Source organism: Gopherus flavomarginatus, chromosome 1, assembly GCF_025201925.1.
Source record: "Gopherus flavomarginatus isolate rGopFla2 chromosome 1, rGopFla2.mat.asm, whole genome shotgun sequence".
NCBI lineage: Eukaryota > Metazoa > Chordata > Testudines > Testudinidae > Gopherus > Gopherus flavomarginatus.
The window spans coordinates 38,816,273-38,833,473 of record NC_066617.1 but is presented as its reverse complement, the minus strand read 5'-3'; the positions used below and the strand labels follow the sequence as shown (position 1 = coordinate 38,833,473).

General features: G+C 39.8%; 1 protein-coding gene across 6 annotated transcripts in view; it reads left to right on the top strand.

Moving 5' to 3' along the window:
• BRD1 (bromodomain containing 1) overlaps positions 1 to 17,201 on the top strand; it is a 114,363-nt gene that overhangs the window by 42,588 nt on the left and 54,574 nt on the right. For all 6 annotated transcript variants that reach the window (XM_050936103.1, XM_050936102.1, XM_050936105.1 and 3 more), the window contains 4 exons: positions 7,783 to 7,914; positions 9,377 to 9,505; positions 10,411 to 10,723; positions 12,532 to 12,792. In XM_050936103.1, the coding sequence (XP_050792060.1) occupies positions 7,783 to 7,914; positions 9,377 to 9,505; positions 10,411 to 10,723; positions 12,532 to 12,792 (835 nt within the window). The remainder of the gene's footprint in view (positions 1 to 7,782; positions 7,915 to 9,376; positions 9,506 to 10,410; positions 10,724 to 12,531; positions 12,793 to 17,201) is intronic.

Sequence of the window (17,201 nt, the reverse complement as noted above, 5' to 3'; positions counted from 1 at the left end):
TCTAAAAATATTGAGGTCAAGAATTTATCAGGATTCAGAAAAGGTTGAATGTTTATGTAAATAATGAGACCATTCACAGTTACATTTGGTGAAATAAAAATGTTTGCATATTTTCCTAAGGAAAAGCAAGAGCTCACATTTCAGGGCAAAAGCCTGATGTGAGTTAACAAAAACCTTCCCTTATTCCATAATGGACCTCAGGTTTATTGCACGTTGCTTTGCAGCAGATGGTATTAGTCTCTGTGTAAGATAGAATAATTGATCTGTGGTCTGGTATGGCAATTTCTATGTTTTCATGAGCTTGGAGACCTCCGGGTTACTGAGTTAAAGACTTTAGTCTGGTTATGCAACTTAATTACAACATGGTATTAGGTCCCATCCCCATTGCAGACTTAAAAATACAAGCATGGTGTAACATGGTCTCTGAGTCATCTGTTATTGCAGTGTAGATGTGTCCTAATGCTGCTCTCGGAGTCTGTTAATATCAGTGTCTTTAGTTACTTTTTGTTACTAATAAAATATAGAAATATATGAAGAACGGTTTCCCACAAATATTGTCTCTGTGGGATTGGCCGCTGAATCTACCTATTGTAACAGAATCTGTCTGTTGTTGCTAGTCTCTAATTTTCCTTTATATTAAAAATATTTTTCTCATATTTATGGGCCTGTGCCTGCAAAGATAACCTTTCAAATGTAAACTGTGCTGTCTACATACAGCCTGAAACAATCACTAAGAGGTGTGAAATATTCTGTATCATTGTCATTGTGGTATTAATTTTGAAACCTAATTAGATAACTTAAATATCACAGTTAATGATTTCATAGGTGTTCATTTTAGCAGAAACATCCAGCTAATGGTGTCAAGTATCAGAGGGTAACCGTGTTAGTCTGGATCTGTAAAAGCAGCAAAGAATCCTGTGGCACCTTATAGACTAACAGACGTTTTGGAGCATGAGCTTTCGTGGGTGAATACCCACTTCCTCAGATGCATGTAATGGAAATATCCAGGGGCAGGTATATATATGTGTGCTAGCAAGCAAGCTAGAGATAACGAGGTCAGTTCAATCAGGGAGGATGAGGCCCTGTTCTAGCAGTTGAGGTGTGAAAACCAAGAGAGGAGAAACTGGTTCTGTAATTGGCAAGCCATTCACAGTCTTTGTTCAATCTGCAAATTTGACACCATCAGCTCAGGATTGAACAAAGACTGTGAATGGCTTGCCAATTACAGAACCAGTTTCTCCTCTCTTGGTTTTCACACCTCAACTGCTAGAACAGGGCCTCATCCTCCCTGATTGAACTGACCTCGTTATCTCTAGCTTGCTTGCTAGCACACATGTATATACCTGCCCCTGGATATTTCCATTACATGCATCTGAGGAAGTGGGTATTCACCCACGAAAGCTCATGCTCCAAAACGTCTGTTAAGTCTATAAGGTGCCACAGGATTCTTTGCTGCTTATCCAGCTAATGAGTTTCTTCCTAGCTGTTGGGTGCAAAGTTAGAGATTTGCAGGTCGTGGTTATTGGATCTCTTGGGCAGCTGATTGTTGTCTGGAGTCATTGGATAGTTGAACTAGTATTTCAGGCCCCTCTACACTCCAGAAGCCACTTCCACCCTAGCCACAAGGAAAAGGGGATACATCTCCTTCCCAGCACCAAACTCTCAACTATCGAAGGCATTAACCCCAAAATGCCTCACATACCCTTCCAGTATGCTTAAAATCTAGCTGCCTCTTAACTAGCTGCCAGAATTTCCTGCTTTCTGCCAGCATATTTTGCAGTGCCAGTGCAGTGCTGGCAAAACTAATTGCTTTGGCATGTTAGACATTTGATGGCAAAGGAATATTAAATTGGAGGCTTGATTTTAATTTCAAATTACATACAATAATTTGAGACATAGAGTACTGACTGTATTATTGTTTTGCACTCCATACATTTAAACTCCATTTTTGAATTCACTAGAAGATATCCCAGAAATGTCAACATGTTGTAGAAATCAGGGGACCCTGCTGAAGAATTGAATGCAGTGTGGCGCACAGTATATAAAGTCCAAATTAATAGAAGGAAATCAGAAAAAAATTAAAATATTTATAAACTTTTAATCAAAAGTAGAAGTAATATAATTTAATTCAGTTCAATGCAAAAAATGTAGATAACATGATGTGAACTTAGTTGCAAAAGTTAAGAAATTTTAAAATTTTCGCTTCCTAGGAGAGCTGGATTTTGCAGACTCTTTTGGTGTTGAAACAATTACAATTACATCAGTTTGGAAGAGAAAAGCACAGGAGAGGTTGCTGATGCCTTCATGACTGTTGCTCTGTTGAAGCTCATTCAAGTGTGCAGTCTGGCAATTGTTTACCAGTAATTGCACTGGTAAATTTATTTTAATTTTTATATTGTAGGCGGAGCTGTTAATGACACCTGTACTTGCAATTCCCTGGCATTGTTGATTCTGAGGTCCTGTTTTCAATTTCGTATAGCCCTGCTGCACTTCAGTTATTAGAGTTTAAATCTTCCACACACATTCTCTGCCTCAGGGTTTTTTTTAGAACTGGATTGATTAAATCTGTTTAAGTCGAGTGATCTGTTAATGGAGATAAGTTTGTATATGTGTATGAATACATGCTGTTTCCTAGAGAAATAGAGTTATGCTGATACAAGTTCTGTGTGTGGACCAGAGCTCAGCAAAAATGATCATCGTTTCTGAGAATGAAGTTAAGAAAAAAATAGGTAGCTTTTCTAGTTTATTTTTTTTCCTACTGTTTTTTGAAGAATGTGTGTGCCTCCAAAGTTTGGACTTGGAACTTCACAAAGGGATGGTCCTGGGATGAGAGAGAGCTCTCTTTTGCTGTCCGGGTGAAAAATCTGACCACATTTAGCCATGTTGTAAGCTTCTGAAAATCATTATTTGCGCATGTGTTCGTCAGAGCTTGTTCGATTGAAGAAGGAGATGTATCTGTTTTAACCATTGGAAGAATGTGTACTGGATACAAGGAAAAAACCCTGAATTCTGTTCACAGCTCTTCTACTGACTGGTGTTAACTGAAACATTGTGGAGTGTAAACATTGGAGAGGGTTCAGAGAAGAGCCACAAAAATGATTAAAGAATTAGAAAACATGATTTATGGTGATAGACTCAAGGAGTTTAGTCTGATTAAAGAGAAGGCTAAGGTGTGACTTGACTATAGTGTGTAAGTACTTACATGAGGAACACACATTTAACCTAGCAGAGAAAGGTATAACATTATCTAAGGACTAGAAGTTGAAGCTAGACAGATTCAGAATGGAAATAAGGTATGCATTTTAAAGTGTTCATAATTAGCCATTTGATCAGTTTACCGAGTGTCATGGTAGATTCTCCATCACAGGCAATTTAATCCAGATTGGATGTTTTTCTAAAAGATATACTCTAGTAATTATTTTGGGGTAGTTCTATGGCTTGTGTTATACAGGAGGTCAGACTAGATGATCACAGTAGTCACTTCTGGCCTTGCAATCTATGAAACTTTTTTATAGAACCTAACCATATAACCTTGTCTTAACACCAACAAGTATCACTTCCTCCATTTTACGGATGTGAGGCTTAACTGAGAAGTTGCACAAGGTCATGCCTGACTGAGCTGGGAGTAGAACTCAGGGGTCATCTTCAGTTGGTCTCACAGGAAGCACAATAGAGAAGGTTTAACTCCATGAGGGCAAATGTTGCTGTAAGCTTTCTTCAAGAACCTGGGCTGCACTGGGGGCTGGTGTAGCCCCTGCTGTAAGTTAGTTCAGCCCTGAAGGAAGTTTTCACTTACGGTGACACTGCTCATTTTTCCTATCCCTGGAATACCACTACAAGAAGGCCTGAGACTAGGGACAGCCTAGGGCTGCTGTGCTGGCCCTGCACTGAGGGAATTTCCCTGAGTGTACACTATTTCCTTTATGGCCCTTTTATGCCACTTCAGCAATGTAAATAGACTTTAACAGGGACCAGAATCAGTCCCCAACTCTCTCTATTGTAGCCCCATGTCTCCTCCATTCCTTCCAAAAGTGCTGCAACTCTGCGCTTGGCTGTACTTACTGTAACCACGTCAACACGTGCCCTTAGAGCAAAATTTACCTGTTGGTGTGAAATCAGAGAGCCAAAGGACAAAAGCCTCTTCATTGCATACTTCATTTCTCCTTAAGAAGTATTAAATGGATCTGTCAACCAGTATGATCCCAAACAGCTAGGTAAAAGGTCCATGGGCTTCGTAAAGATTGAAATCCCAGTGGTGAACTTCCTGAGGACAACCTCAGTCATCCACTGTTAGGCTCACAGTCTCTTCCTGGACAGTAAAAATACTCCTTGGCCTTTAATGCTTTTCAGGACCATGAGTATATTAATCACATTTTCCTGTTCTAAAAAAAAAATTTTGTATTGATAATTATTTTGACCCAGCAGTTGGGGAAGTAGAGGCTTTTGCAGAGAATGAATAATTGGTTTTCAGTCAGAATAAGATGATTCAAAGGAGTATCACATTCTTTCTTCCTAAATTTCTCTTTCATTTCATGTCAAGCAGGAAATATTTCTTTGCCACCGGAAAGAGATTTTTGGGAAAAAGGAACTCTGGAAATCCATATTTAAGGATGTTGACGGAACTAAAAAATTATGCAATCAGAAAACTTTTTTTGTTAGAAGACACTAAAATGAGACCTGAAAGGCATCTCAAATCACCTTAGTCTTTTTTGATGGTGTAAGTAAATACGTATCTAAGACCTGGTCTACACTGCCGTTTAAGTTGATGTAAGTTATGTCACTCAGGAAACATACCTCAGTGACACAGCTTTACAGCAACTGAACATGGTGTCCACACTGCACTATTTCCTGCCGCTTTAGTTTCTGCCTCTCAGAGAGCTGGACTACTGACATCGACAGGAGAGGGCTCTGCCATCAACTTATGTCTTCACGAGATCTGCTAAATCAACGCCACTGCATCTATCTCAGCAGCGGTGATTTAGAGATTTAGCAGGGCAGTGTAGACAAGCCCTAAGAAGCCTATGCATCTGTGAGTCGTCTCCCTGTCTAGCTACCACGAGGCCACTTTGTATTAAAGATAAGGTTTCTCCATTCATCAAGAGAAGGGAGCTTCTACGACAATTACACAAGGCAGTTATCCATTTCTGTGTCTTTTGCAAGCACTGAAGATTCATTTGAAATTCAGATGATGGATCTTTTGGGAACACTAAGAACCAGTGCTAGTGCAGACCCTGCTAGGAGGGCTAGGCTCTTTTTAAAAATTTAGAAATAAAAATTGTTTCTCGTTAGTGGGTCTCCTACCTGACCATCAAAGTTCCTAAAGAGGGTTGGCTCAAAATTCTAAAGTTTAAAATTTACGAAGTTGGTGCCATTTTTCCTTTCTGCTTATATTTCAAGATTGAATATTTTAAATAAAATAGAAAATACTAACTGTAGGTATAGCAGCAGGAAAAAGAACACTAACAATTTCTGACTCTGATTCTGTTCTGCCTGTCCTTGCAGTTTGAAAAGAGGAACAAACCATTGTTTCCAGATTGGCCTGATGAGACACAGAAAAAACAGTTGATAGATGAGAATTCTTAACTTTAGCAGTAGAGTCAGAGAGATTTAAGTGTCTTGAAATAGTAATTGTAAGCATTTGGATAAATAAACTATATGGTTGTCCTGTTTTACAATAATGTCTGTAAAACAATAACTTACTGTGCAGAGATGTGGTGGTTTTTTTAAACTTTTTTTTTTAAATTGCAGACCCATTGGCTCTTGTCACCTCCTTTTTGTCTTTAAGTGACATCAACTTAAAATTAACACTGAAGTCTGAAAAAAATCATCTACCCTTGCTACCAAGAACCTGTAGTAATATTACTAAAATTGAAAGATGAGAGATTTTCAGTTTGTTTATTTGACAGCTTTTGTGTTGAGCTATTTTCATGGTTTCCCCCAAGCATTTTCCTTTTTTTTTTAAATATATTTATTTCAAATTTAATGAATCCTTGATTTTATTGTTATTATTTCTATTGTGGAAGCACCTAAAGCGTCCAGCTGTGTTTATAGCCCATTATGTTAGGCACTGCTAATCATAGAATAGAAGACAGTTCCAAGCAAGTTGGCAAAATTTTGGATTAACTCCAAAATATCTTTATGAAATCTGATATTCTGTACTCTGTAAGTAGATCATTCTGTTTCGTGATTAAGGTCTAATTTCTGGACTTTCCAGGTGACTTGCTTTTCCTTTTTGAATACTCTGAATAATCTCCTCCTCCTCTTTTGTTACTGTTTCTTTCATATTGCCTTATCAATATTTTTCCTTCATATTTGTTCAAATATATATAAATACTTCATATATTACACAATTAGTCTTTCTATGGATACTTACAAAGGAGAAATATGTTCACGTGTTCGTAAAGCCTATCCATTTGTTTAATCTGGTTTAATTGTTCTTATCTATTTGAACTGATTATTTTCTACACATCCTTATCATATGTTTTGTTAATTGGTTCTGTTGAAATTGTTTTTTGCAGTTTGCAGTTGAAACTTTCAGGGTTCTAATCCATTGCATTGATAGTCAGAATAGCTTTCTAACTTTATCCATCTTCAAAGTTTAATATTTTCCCTCCCTTGCTACCCACTACTGGAGAGGATGTGAGAGGGTTACTTTTTGTTTCCAATTCTTTAAAGTCACAGAATTCCTGATGCCCAGTCACTACTACTCCTTAGCTTACAAAAAGGGCTCAGTTGAGAGTGACAAGAACTGCTTCTTTTACCAGGACTGCTTCTTGCAGTGCTCCTAAATCCTGCTGGTCCAGGAGTTTCATATACTTTTTGGTATCTCATTATAGTGCCAGCCACCATTTGTTTTCTAAAGTAAATTCATTTTTGTCTTAAAAATAACATGAGCCTAGGTGGGGCCACCCTCCCCTCCAGCACTCCATTGGACCCACAAATGGGCAGGGGAGACTCTGAGGACACTAGGACTCAGGTGGGGCCTTCCTTGTCTCCCACGTGGCCTGGGAGGTGGGGTGGGGACGGTGAATGGGAACTACATAGAGGAGCCAGCGAGCGACTCCTGCTGGTAGGGGCAGAAATAGCGAAAGCAAGGTCCTTTGTTCCTTTGGACATTGGGATAACTTTCTACAGTTTTAACTGGACTTTCTCTGTCATGTGCTGATTGAAGGGGAGGGTTGAAGAAAACAGCCAGTCTCTTCACCTCATTTCACACCATACCTACCCTCTTCTTCTCCCATGCCCTGTCTTTCTCACCCCACCTTTCCTTCCCCTTTCTTTCCGTTGAGCTTATCCCCTCCTAACCAACCTACTTCTCAAAACCCACCTCCCATTGTGGAACTAAAACGTTTATTGGCACATTGTTCATTCTGCTTCTGTATTCTACCCCTTTTCTCTCCTTTCTACCTTGTCTATTTAGATTATAAACTCTTCATGGCAGGGACTTCTACTGCTCTTTGTTTGTACAGTGTGGCCCTATATTTATTTGGTACTTGAGCGCTATCATAATAAACATTTATTTATAATAATAATAATAATTATTATTATTTATTAGTGTGAAGCTGAAAGCAGTCAAACCTTACTCACAGGTAAGGAATTTAGAAGTAGTAAGGAAATATACTAGCTTGTAAGGGAGTGGGGGTTTTATACCATAATTATTTTGAATGCAGTATTTGAGTTGTCAAAAATAGAGAATGCTTTGCTGTTTTTAGAAATAAGTAAAAAATAATTGGCATTTCCTTTTATGTCCCAACTTTAGAAACTGTGGTTATTTTCTTACAGAGAGAAGATGATGAAGAAATGCAAGCCCTAAAGGAAAAGTTAAAGTACTGGCAAAGGCTGCGCCATGATCTTGAGAGAGCACGTTTGTTGATTGAACTTATACGTAAACGTGAAAAATTAAAAAGAGAACAGGTAAATGAATAACTTCAATTTGGTGAAACTTTGTTGAAGGAAAAGGAAGGTTGCTGATGGATTTATTTTGTTTTAAACAGGAAAAGACTGTACTGTCTTTGTCTAATTGATTTTAAATAATAAACAACAAAACCATGCATAGTATAAAGAATTTAGACTGAATTCAGGCCATTTTGTTTGGGTTTTAAAGTCAGTCCTTTACTAAGTAAAGAAAAATAGCACCTTTCTACGCATCAGATCTGAAGTAGGGTGTGTGTGTTGCATTCACTTTTGTGTCAAAAATAACTGGTATTTTTAATTCCTGTTAATCCTGTAGAGACAACACAGAGGGGAAAGAAGCACAGTGGGAGTGAGGGCCAGTCGTTTACACTTGTATTAACATAATGAAGGCATTGGCTTTGCCCTAGTGTAAATGAGTGCATAATTTGGGCTGCAGAATCTTCATACTGGTGGTGGTAGGTGAGAAGGAAAGAACCCAGCATGATTCTCAGAGCCAAAATTGAGTTTGCAGTGCTGGCACTTACAAAAACCACAACTTAGTTGTAAATGGGGCACAAGAGCTCTAGAATCACTCACATATTAAACATGAAACTCTAGGATGATATTTTTCCAAAATTACTTTTCAGAATATAATTTTACTTTCATTATGAGTTAATATAGTCCATCGGTCATAGTCTTGACTACATACTGAAGTTTAATGCCCTAATATATTAAAAGATGATAAAGTCCTATAAATCCACTTGTCAGTCAGTTCATATCGAAAAGGAAATCTTTCACATCGAAAGTATCACTGATACCAAAATCAAGATTATTCAACAAATTGTTACTTTTAATGTCGAATACTAGAAGTATGTTCTTAAAATATCCTGAAACCACTTTTTATAGAGGATTATTTTAAACTTTCTTTACAGTTATTAAAACAATATATGATTATTCCTATAGAACGATCAAACCTTTGAAGTAATTAGTTATTGTGACCTTAATAAACAGCTTTTATTTTTTCTGGAAGTTTAAGTAGAACAGACCTTAGGTGTAGAATTTATGTAATATGTTTACTTTTGGATATCAGTGCTATAAACTCATTTGATACAGCTAGTATGTGGCACCATGTTTGAGTTTCGCACTGGTTTAAAACAAATTATTTTTCTGTTTATTGGTTGCTCTTATTTTTTTGTATATTTGGTCTTGTCCTGTAAAGCCGTTATTTTTTTGTAGCCTGTTTTCTTTAGAACTGTTAAATAGTTCCTGAAAAATCACTAAATTTAATCTACACTAGCATTATAACTATTCTCAGATTGAAAGTGCATTCAGATAACTAATAAAATCCCTCCTTGGAAGTGAAGCTGCAAATTCAATTGAATTAGACACTTTTGAGAGAGAGAGAATAGAAAAATAGTTTATATTCACTTCTTCTACTTGAAAATAACTTATTATTTGGTGTTTTTTATATTTCATTATTCAGATCAAGGTTGAGCAGGTTGCCATGGAGCTCCAGTTGACTCCATTCACTGTATTGTTGCGATCAGTTCTGGACCAGCTGCAGGAAAAGGATTCTGCTCGAATATTTACTCAGCCAGTAAACCTTAAGGAGGTGCCTTTCCAATTAATCTTTTCATCATAGTTCATAGCCTGTTGATATAGCTGAATTTAATTTTTTTTAATTCAGTTGTGCTGCAGGATTGGAAATAATTGGAAGTAAATTTATTTTACAATATGCGGATTTGAAAACAAATTCAAATTAAACCCCAGTAGAAGTAGACTGGGAACATGAAAATAATTCAATGAGAACTTATGGCTTGGTTTTCCTGTTCTTAAAATAAGTAATTCTATAGTATTTAAACATAGACATATATTATAGGAGGACATTTAAAACTCATTTTGCAGTCTAAAGTTTAATTTGTTTAAACATTGATGTAAACATATGGTCGGTGAAGGAAGTTGGAAAGATGTCTTCATTTTTATTTCTGTTTTTCAAATAATCCTAAAACTACATCTTAAATTATTCTGGAAATGGAAGTTCCAAATTTCCCAAAGGAAAACCAAGTTCATATACCATATTTGCATACAATAAAAATACTACTATTAATCCCTCCACAATCACAAAAATACACAGTTTTATATACATTAATAGTGTTTAAGTTTCATTGTCAGTCACAAGGTTCATTCTCCACTTTTAGAAGTCCACCAACTGGTCTGAACAGGCTGCCAATATATAAATAAACACGTGGCAGTAAGAGTACTAAGGCCATGATCCTACGTAGATTTATGCCCATGCTAATCTTCACTTTGTGTAGTCTCAAAATGTGAAAAGTTAAGCATGTATATAAAACTTTACTGGATCAGGGCCTGAGATTAGAAACTGGATTCCATGCTTTCTTTATTTCACAAAATATACTTAAAATTTCAAAAATCTAGATTAGTTCATCACAATACAATTATTTTATTGTTATACCAGCTGCACTTTTACACATCTTCTGTTTTAATATTTATTTATAGGTTCCAGATTATTTGGATCATATAAAACATCCCATGGATTTATCTACTATGAGAAAACGGTTAGATTCCCAAGGCTATAAAAACCTTAATGAGTTTGAAGAAGATTTTAATCTTATTATAGATAACTGTATGAAATACAATGCAAAGGATACAATATTCTATAGAGCTGCAGTGCGATTAAGAGATCAAGGAGGTGTTGTTCTGCGACAAGCTAGGCGAGATGCTGAGGGGATCGGTTATAATAATGAAACTGGAATGCATTTACCTGAACAGCCTAAACTAGAATCACCCCAGCCTTTCTCCTGGGAAGAAGGTAAGAAACTTTCTAAATTACTATGGCAATCAATTTTCAAGAAATATAATCAAAGTGTTAGCTGCATTTTTAAAGTTTAGTTTTTAAAATAATTTTTAAAAATGGCACTTTTTTTTACTGCAGTCAGACTATGTAGTTCTTACACATGTTCAAGTCATACCTGTTTAGTTTACTGACAAACATTTTTTTTGACTATTTTGTAGCACTGTAGGTACACGATACCTTTGAAAGATTAAACTGTATTCTCTGTTTTGCCTCATCCATAATCAAGAAAAAAGCTTTTCAATTGAATTCTGATTCCAGAACATTTAGGCCCAAATTTAACAAGGTTCTTAAGCATGTGCTTAACTTCAATGCATGAGTCCTCCCATTGAAATATACAAGTTACTTATGTATGTGCGTACTTGAGTAGTTCAGTGGGACTGTTTACATGCTTAAATGTAAGTAAACGCTTATGTACTTGCTGAATCAGAGGTACTTTTGTGCAGTAGTGGTGTTGCATGAAACAGGATGCAAACAAACTCGATATTCAGGTTGCGCTTGTAATACGAGCAATCCCAAAAAGTCTTATTTTGAATTATACACTGAGAAAATGGTAAATGTAAGTTGATGAAAAGAGAAGAAATAATTATAGTGATTTTATTCCTCAAAGCAGGGGAGGGATTAATAATGTTTAGTAGAACTATGGGCCAGGCTTCACCATATATCCTTTAGAATCATAGAATTATAGAATGTTAGGGTTAGAAGGGACCTCAGGACGTCATCTAGTCCAGCCTTCTGCCCAAAGCAGGACCAATCCCCAACTAAATCATCCCAACCAGGGCTTTGTCAAGCCTGATCTTAAAAACCTCTAGGGAAGGAGATTCCACCACCTCCCTAGGTATCCCATTCCAGTGCTTCACCACCCTCCCAGTGAAAAAGTTTTTCCTAATATCCAACCCCTAAACCTCCCCCATTGCAACTTGAGACCATTATTCCTTGTTCTGTCATCAGGTACCACTGAGAACAGTCTAAATCCATCCTCTTTGGAACCGCTTTTCAGGTAGTTGAAAACAGCTATCAAATCCCCCCTCATTCTTCTCTTCTGCAGACTAAACAATCCCAGTTCCCTCAGCCTCTCCTCATAAATCATGTGCTCCAGCCCCCTAATCATTTTTGTTGCCCTCCGCTGGACTGTTTCCAATTTTTTCACATCCTTCTTGTAGTGTGGGGCCCAAAACTGGATACAGTACTCCAGATGAGACCTCACCAATGTTGAATAGAGGGGAATGATCACGTCCCTCAATCTGCTGGCAATGCCCCTACTTATACAGCCCAAAATGCCACTGGCCTTTTTGGCAATAAGGGCACACTGTCAATTCATATTCAGCTTCTCATGCACTGTAACCCCTAGGTTCCTTTCTGCAGAACTGCTGCCTAGCCATTTGGTCCGTAGTCTGTAGCAGTGCATGGGATTCTTCCGTCCTGAGTGCAGGACTCTGCACTTGTCCTTGTTGAACCCCATCAGTGCACCTAAGTCCTGACGTATAGAGTCCCTGGTATTCCAGTTCTGGATGTCAGTTAGCGTTTTTTGCTTCAAACAGGAGTTATAGCAAATGGCATAGCAGGAATTTACATAGGCACCTTTTCACTAGTGATAGTGAGACTATAAAACTTGCATCAACTTGTGGCCAAAGTCAGATTTAATTTTTATATTTCTAATTCCCAAGCATAAAACTTAACAAATATTTTTTCTTGTAGTAGTTTTTGTAAAAAAAAAAAAAATGTTCATTAACAGATATCTTAAATTACACATGTTTTAACTTCAGTGGATAGGTTACTGAATCCAGCTAACAGAGTGCATATGTCCTTGGAAGAACAGCTGAGAGAGTTGTTAGAAAAACTTGATCTCACCTGTGCAATGAAATCCAGTGGGTCAAGGAGCAAACGAGCAAAGCTGTTAAAAAAGGAAATCAGCATTATTCGCAACAAACTAAGTCAACAACACAGCGAGCCTCCCCAAATAGAATCAGGTATTGGAAGTTTTGAAGAGGAAAGTGCAGCATTAGAACAAGAAGGTGAAGAAGAAGGTAAGATTTTAACTGGTGTTTAAATCAGTACTATTTTGAACACTTTCAATTAGATATCCTAAATTTGTCATGTAAATTACCACAGTAGAAAGTAAAATTCTATTATGATATGATTTCAGGGCAAGTTTAATACACTGTAAATGAACTATACTGTTACCTTTAGTATGAGTAAAATCTATTGTCTGGTTAATTTCCCCTTGCTTCTGCGAGAAATTTATTATTTCTTCTTTAAACCCCCCTCCCCAGATTTCTAACAGGTGGTAGCAAAATTAAACTTTTTAAAAATTACTACTTTCAGTATAAAGTTATGGGGCTCAGTATTTTTGAAAGTCATGTTATTCATACTTAAGTGACTGCACATGGATTAAAGACCCAACTTTAGACATTCAGTGCTGAAAATTTTGGCTACTAAACACTTCCTTTTGTAGTTCATCTTTTTGACCCATGCACTGTAAGCTGGTTTTTGTTTCGTTTATTGTTGGTGGAATTTGCCAGAAATGAAGTAAAAGGATGCAGAATATGAATATAATAAAGAATAGGAAAGAAGGGGTTTGGGTCGAGTAGGGTTGCCAGATGTTCGGTTTTGGATCAGAACACTCGGTCAAAAAGGGACCCTGGTGGCTCCAATCAGCACCATTGACCAGGCTGCTAAAAGTCTGGTCAGCGGGGCTCAGGCAGGCTCCCTGCCAGCCCTGGCTCAGCGCAGCTCCTAGGTGCAGGGGTGGCTACAGGGGCTCCACGTGCTGCCCCCGCCCCGAGCACCACCTCCACAGCTACCATTGGCACCGGCAGTGCACAGAACCCCCTGGTCTTTACACCCAGGAGTCGAACATGCCAGTTGCTTCCGGGAGCCACCTGAGGTAAGCGCTGCCCAGCAGAGCGTGCACCCCAATCCCCTGTCCCTGATTGGATCAGTGCTGGGACTTCGACGGCAGCTCAATTGGCTGCTGGTGCCTTCGGCAGAGGGACCTTCCTCTGCGGCAGTGATTTGACCTGCCACCGAAGACAGTAGCAGGACTTCAGCAGCAGCTCCTTTGGGACATTTTGGGGCCCTCTTAGGGCACGGGGCCCGATTCTGGGGAATTGGCTGAATTGCCCTAAAGCCGTCCCTGCCTTCCTGCACCCACACCCCCTGCCCCAGCCGGTGAAAGTGAGTGAGGGTTGGGGAGAGCGAGTGATAGAGGGGGGATGGAGTGAGCTGGAGGCAGTCCTCAGAGAAGGGGTGGGGCAAGGGCGTTCAGTTTTGTGAGATTTAGAAAGTTTGCAACCCTAGTGGCAGGGCGGGGGAAGAAAGATTATGGTAGTCAGAATAAGATCATGTATTTACATAGACTAGCTATTGTACAACTTGAGGCTTGCAAGTTATTTGATAGTTGGTATTTAAAAAAAAAAAAATCAGATATCCTTAACTGCCCCATCATCTACCCATCTTTGGAATTGCATGTTTGAATCTCTTAGCTTGATAAAAATGTTTTTCAAAATATATAAACTGCTGCAATAGGGAGGCACAGTTTTAGAAAAACATCTGCATCTGACGAAGTGAGTATTCACCCACGAAAGCTCATGCTCCAAAACATGTTAGTCTATAAGGTGCCACGGGATTCTTTGTTAGAAAAATATAACTACAACTGCAGTTGGCCTTCTCATCTACTTCCATGATTTCTGAGTACTCTTAGAACAGTGGTTCTCAAACTTTTGTACTGGTGACCCCTTTCATATAGCAAACCTCAGAGTGCAACCCTCCCTTAGAAATTAAAAATACTTTCTTATATATTTATAAATGCTGGAGGCAAAGTGGGGTATGGGGTGTAGGCTGACAGCTCTCGACCCCCTGCGGGGTCCTGATCCCCCAGTTTGAGAACCCCTGTCTTAGATTAACTATTTAATAATTTTAAGAAATGTTCTTAAATTATCTCCCTAATCTTGTTAAAACTGAAGACATTTATTTCTGAACTTTCTTACTGACAGATAATTAAAATAATAAAAAATATCAGGTTGCTTTACATACATTTGAATCTTAAAATAGTCAAAGGATGCGTATATAAATAAAATGCATAATGGTTAGACATTCAGTTATTACATATACCTAAAATAAATGTACTTTTAAAAAATGTGTTCACATAATTATTCAGAATTGATGTAATAGGTCCAAAATACAGTTAAAAATTCATATACCTTTTAAGGATTGTAAATAGCTTAAATTTAAACTCTGGAATAGACATGAATTAGAAAAGAATTAAAAACATATTGCGAAACAGACATGGGAGATGCAGGCAAGTAGATCCTGGTAGTAGTTTTTAAAAATAAATACTGTATATGCTTGTTCATAAGCCGGATTTTTTTAGTAAAAAAGGGAAGCACCAGAGACGGGGGTTGGCCTATGAACGAACATAGAGAGGGGGAGGTGGGACACAGCCCCTCCCCCAACAGAGGGAGCGAGGAGAGGCAGCACAGCCAGTAGAGAGAGAAGGGAAGAGTCGGGGCCAGAGTCTCTCTACTTCTGGCCAGGTTGTAGCCGTGCCGCTCGGCACCGCCCCCCAGAGCACAGCGTGGCCCACGCCGCCCAGCCCAGCCTGCTGGAACATGCCGCGGCCGCGCAGCCCGGTCTGGCCCGCTGGAGCAGGCTGCGGCTGCGCTGCGCAGCCTGTCGGAGCAGCTCCAGCCAGGCCAGAGACATACTCCCCTGACCCTCCCCAGCTAAGTGGGTAGGGATGGAATGGGGAGAGTGTGAGGGTCCGGGGCTAGGGGTGGGGTCATTGGGGGGTGGTCACAGGGGTTACTCCCAGCTTCTCCCCCCCAAAAAATTTCCCCACCAGTTGCTGTCCCGGCCCATCAGGGTAAGCAGCTGGCGCGCCGGGACACTTTGTTTACTTAGGTTTGCCTCTGGGCCTGCTGACGCTCGAGGTAAACAAACCATCTCAGCCCACCAGAGGCTTATCCTGATGGCCTGGGAGCCAAAGTTTGCTGACCCCTGAATTATAGGGTTGGATTATGAACAGATTATAAATTTTTTCCATTTTTATTTATCCATCTTGGGCGGGGGCGGGGGGGGGATAGGCTTATAAACGAATCAGTTTATGGTCAAGTATATACGGTAAATAAAAAACACAATAGTCATTGACCAGAGTAGGTGAATTTTTACATTGTTAGTCTCTGAAAGTGCTATGGATTATCTAGTATATTTATAATTCCATTTTGGATTTCCGACCACACACAAAAGGTCTATATTCTTGAGAGTTATAATATTTGCAGAGTACCTCAGTAAAATTACAGCTTTGTAATTTGTGATTAAAACTTCCCTTTTGCTAGTTGCTTCCATTGGTAATTATTTATTGTGTCTGTCTCTCATATATCACATTTTTCTTGCAAATAGTTTCGATTTTATAAAGAGGAACAATATTAAACATTCTTATCAGATCGGTAATTAAAAACATTTGTTTTTTAAAGATGCCATTTGTACGGGATTCTCATTTTGAGATCCTGTCCTGAGTAAGTTCACAAGAGAATCACCGGATTCCACCTCGTTATGATTTGAATGCAACTGAGATTTTAGCATTTTAGGTGTTTCATTAGTAATTCATAGATTGTGAACTCCTCAGCACAAAGTTGGTTCTTTTTGAGTGTATAGCAGGGGTCGGCAACCTCAACCCACTGCTGGTCTGGGTGAATGGAACCCCAGGCTGGCAGTGGGCTGAGTGGTGTCAGCAGCTGGAACCTCAGACCGGCACCAGACTGAGCCGCTCAGCCTGCTTCCGGGCTGAGGTCCCGGCCACTGGCCCTGCTCAGCGTGCTGCCAGCTGAGTGAGTGGAACCCCAGACAAGCAGCGGGCTGAGTGGGGCTGGTGACTGGAACCTCAGACAAGGATCCCAGGTCCTGCTCAGCCTGCTGCCGAACTGGGGTTCCGTCTGCCAGCTTCTGCCAGCCGGGATCCTGGCCACCGGCCCCCCTCAACTCTCTACCAGCCTGGGGTTCTGCTCACGCAGGCTGGCAGGAGGCTGAGTGAGGCCGGCAGCTGGAACCCCAGAGCGGCAGCAGGCTGAGTGCTGCTGGCACCCCAGACTGGCAGCGGACTGAGCCACTCAGCCCGTCACTAGCTGAGTGAATGGAACCCCAGGCGAGCAACGGGCTGAGTGGCTCAGCCTGCCGCCACTCTGGGGTTCTGGCTGTCGGCTCCTGCTAGCCAGGGTCTCATCTGCCAGCCTGCTCAGCCTGCTTCCAGCCTGGGATCCCGGGGTGTCCCCAGGCCAGCAGCGGGCGCTGAGTGGGGCCGGTGGCCGGGACCCTGGCTGGCAATGAGACAGCAGCCGGAACCGCAAAGGGGCGGTGGGCTGAGCCGCTCAGCCTGCTGTTGCATGCCATCAAAAATTGGTTTGTGTGCTGACCCCTGGTGTATAGAAAGCATTTATCA